The sequence below is a fragment of the Loxodonta africana genome, chromosome 11, assembly GCF_030014295.1.
Source record: "Loxodonta africana isolate mLoxAfr1 chromosome 11, mLoxAfr1.hap2, whole genome shotgun sequence".
Lineage (NCBI taxonomy): Eukaryota > Metazoa > Chordata > Mammalia > Proboscidea > Elephantidae > Loxodonta > Loxodonta africana.
The window spans coordinates 22,252,729-22,255,537 of record NC_087352.1 but is presented as its reverse complement, the minus strand read 5'-3'; the positions used below and the strand labels follow the sequence as shown (position 1 = coordinate 22,255,537).

Here is a 2,809-nt window from a genome sequence, read left to right as displayed (position 1 = left end):
CAATTCCCATAAAAACTAAAACTTAATTTTTCCTCCATTTTCACCCCAGGGCATATGCATGACAATGTAGGCTACTGCCCCCACCCCTAGCTTCTAGAAGGATCATCCCACATGCTATTTATTTTTTCATGGAATGCCCTTACAATCTCATGCCCAGTTAAATCTTGGGAAAGTGTAATATCTCAGATTAAAAGCTACACACTCAAAGACATTTCCAGGACCTCTGCGTTATTTCATTGCAAAGTGTTTTATTATTGACTGGACTCTGAACTTGTTTACTACATACATTAATAAGGTAGAATTATATAAGTATTTACATGATAACCCCATAAGATTGCACTTATTATTGCTATTATTATTTATTACTGGAAAAGAATCTCCATCTTATTCACCAGCACTCAAGGAGACTGGCTCATAAATGGGATTAAGATTCTGTGATGGATGACTACATCAATAACTGAACTCGGTGAAAACTAGACAATTTATATGTTTTTGATGAGATGAGAGAATTGTGTTTTCTTTCCAGTGCACACACAGCACAGCCTGGACACACTGGAGTCACTGCTAAGGAGAAAAAAGGGGCTGACAGTTGGGAAACATGCAACAAACAGTGGTGAGATGTTTATCAGCCACCAACTTGGAGTATTAAAAAGAGTCACACAAGCATAGAAGATGGAGGAGAGGGAATAAAAAGATACAAAGGTGCTGAACAGAACAAGGATGGTTTGAGTGGCTCTGGACTCAGGGGAGGAGCTAGGGGAGAGGTTATTCCTATGAATGTGTTGGACCCGCTTCTTGTGTCTGTACAGAATGAAAACCATGAAGCCACCAGCCGAGGACATGAGTCTCAAATACACAACATCGAGGAATGAAAACAACATTGAATGTGGTAAGCGTGTGGTTGTGTCACGAACTACAGAAGAACAGTATCCAAAATCTTTTATCTTTGTGATGGTTTTATTGTTCCAATTGCCAGCCACACAAAAAGGAACTACGATATTTACCAGCATGTGCAGGATCCAGGAGAGGATATTGGAGGGACCAATGAACTTGTCAGCTTTTACCTTAAGCTCTGCCCATCTGGCATTCCTGGGGCTGATGCTGATGGCCTGGAAGACACTCAAGAGGCAGGTGGTACCAATGAACACTCCCCTGCCCACTCTTTGAACATATAAAACAAGTTTGCATCCAAAATCATTGAGGAAGCCTTTCCACCCAAAAGCTACCGTTGTCTGCGGGATTCCTTTAGAGAGAATGACCAAGGTGTTGGCTACAGTCATGTGCCTGAGAATCAAGTCTGTAGGCCTTAACCTGTACCCAGTGAGGTAGAGGAAGAGATAATGGTAAAGAAGAGAGAAATTCCCCAGGATTCCCAATGTAGTCTGTGATAAGAAGATCATGCCTATTGTAAAATCCCTGGAGAACATCCTCTTAGTTTCTGGTGACTGATATCTGCCTTTAGATCCAGAGGGTCCTGAATGGGAAGATGAGACGTGGGTCATATGTATCATGTCAACTGAAATCCACTGGGCTCCGCCTACCATTAATTTCCACTCAGAAACATTGACTTAAAGTTTGTTTTTTTTAAATTCCTTTTGGCAAGTGGTTTCCACAAGTTGAATAAAAAACCTTTAAAGGACACTTACAAATAAGGAATCACTGCTATGAAGTCAGTACATGTGGCAACTTCTCTGTTCTTCACAAACCTACAAACAGAAAATACCATTAATCACATTATAAGGGGATGATTAGGCACAGAGAAGTTAAGAGATTTGTCTAAATTCATAAGCTGGTTAGGGTCAGGGAGGGAACTTGAAACTGGCTGGGCTGGTAACCAAGATCACACACTTAACCTACATACTAACCTATGAAGCAAAGCAGCTGTGTTCTTCAAATAACCCTGGTGTGTATTCAGGTTTGTTTTTACACCTCATCATTTAATTTTAGATTGGTGGTACTTGATTTCATAATTCAGCTGTAACAGGTTTGCATTTATGCTGAATGATTTATTCTGTTGGCCAATATCCACAACAAATAAAGCTTTAGGTATCTTATTGAATCTACATGCACTGCTTGCCGTATAATACTACAGAAACCTGCCCCATGGTAAGTTGGTGAGTGCAAGAATGGCTCAATATTGACAAGGCAAAGTCTCATTTTCTTTTATGGCCAGAACAAAAGTACAATGGCACACACCACCAGAATTACTGAACATTCGTAATTCATGTCTCAAACTATGGGCCATGAAACACTAATATGGAATACGGTAGTGTATGGTAGAAACTGAGTTATTACTAATTTCAAATTATATCCCTATCTGTTTATTAATACCTCAGTTAAGCAAAACTATTAGTAATAAGGTGAGATTTTTGAAAGATACTAAGATGTAAGATACTTATGCTAAATGGAATCTGTACGGTGTCAAATCTTATGTGTTTTATGAATTAAAAGAGTAGATTTTGGGATTAATATTGGACTGTTTTTTAAACTCCCCATGTGTCTGTCAGTTTGCTGTACTGTGGGGGCTGGCATGTTGCTGTGATGCTGAAAGTTATGCCACTGGTATTCAAAAACCGGCAAGGTCCCCCATGGTGCACAGGTTTCAGCTGAGCTTCCAGATTAAGACAGTCTAGGAAGGACCTGGTGGTTTACTTCTAAAAAAAATTATCAGTGAAAACCTTATGAATAACAGCAGAACATTGTCTAAAGTTTTAAAAATAAAGATATCACCTCATGCCACCCAAGCTTGGGACTTGTGTCCTGAGGGGGTAATGTATAAAGATGTTCATCTTTCTAAGTAATCATAGAA

General features: G+C 39.4%; 1 protein-coding gene across 1 annotated transcript; it reads right to left on the bottom strand.

Moving 5' to 3' along the window:
* Window positions 1-376: 376 nt before the first annotated feature.
* LOC111749561 (vomeronasal type-1 receptor 2-like) lies at window positions 377-1,427 on the bottom strand. The gene has a single exon (XM_023543475.2). It carries the CDS (start codon window positions 1,425-1,427, stop codon window positions 483-485), a length of 945 nt encoding a protein of 314 aa, XP_023399243.2. The 3' UTR covers window positions 377-482.
* Between the last annotated feature and the right edge of the window lie 1,382 nt (window positions 1,428-2,809).

Coding starts and splice junctions, on each gene's coding strand:
- LOC111749561 (XM_023543475.2), bottom strand. CDS start 1,427: ATGTTCTCCAGGGATTTTACAATAGGCATGATCTTCTTATCACAGACT.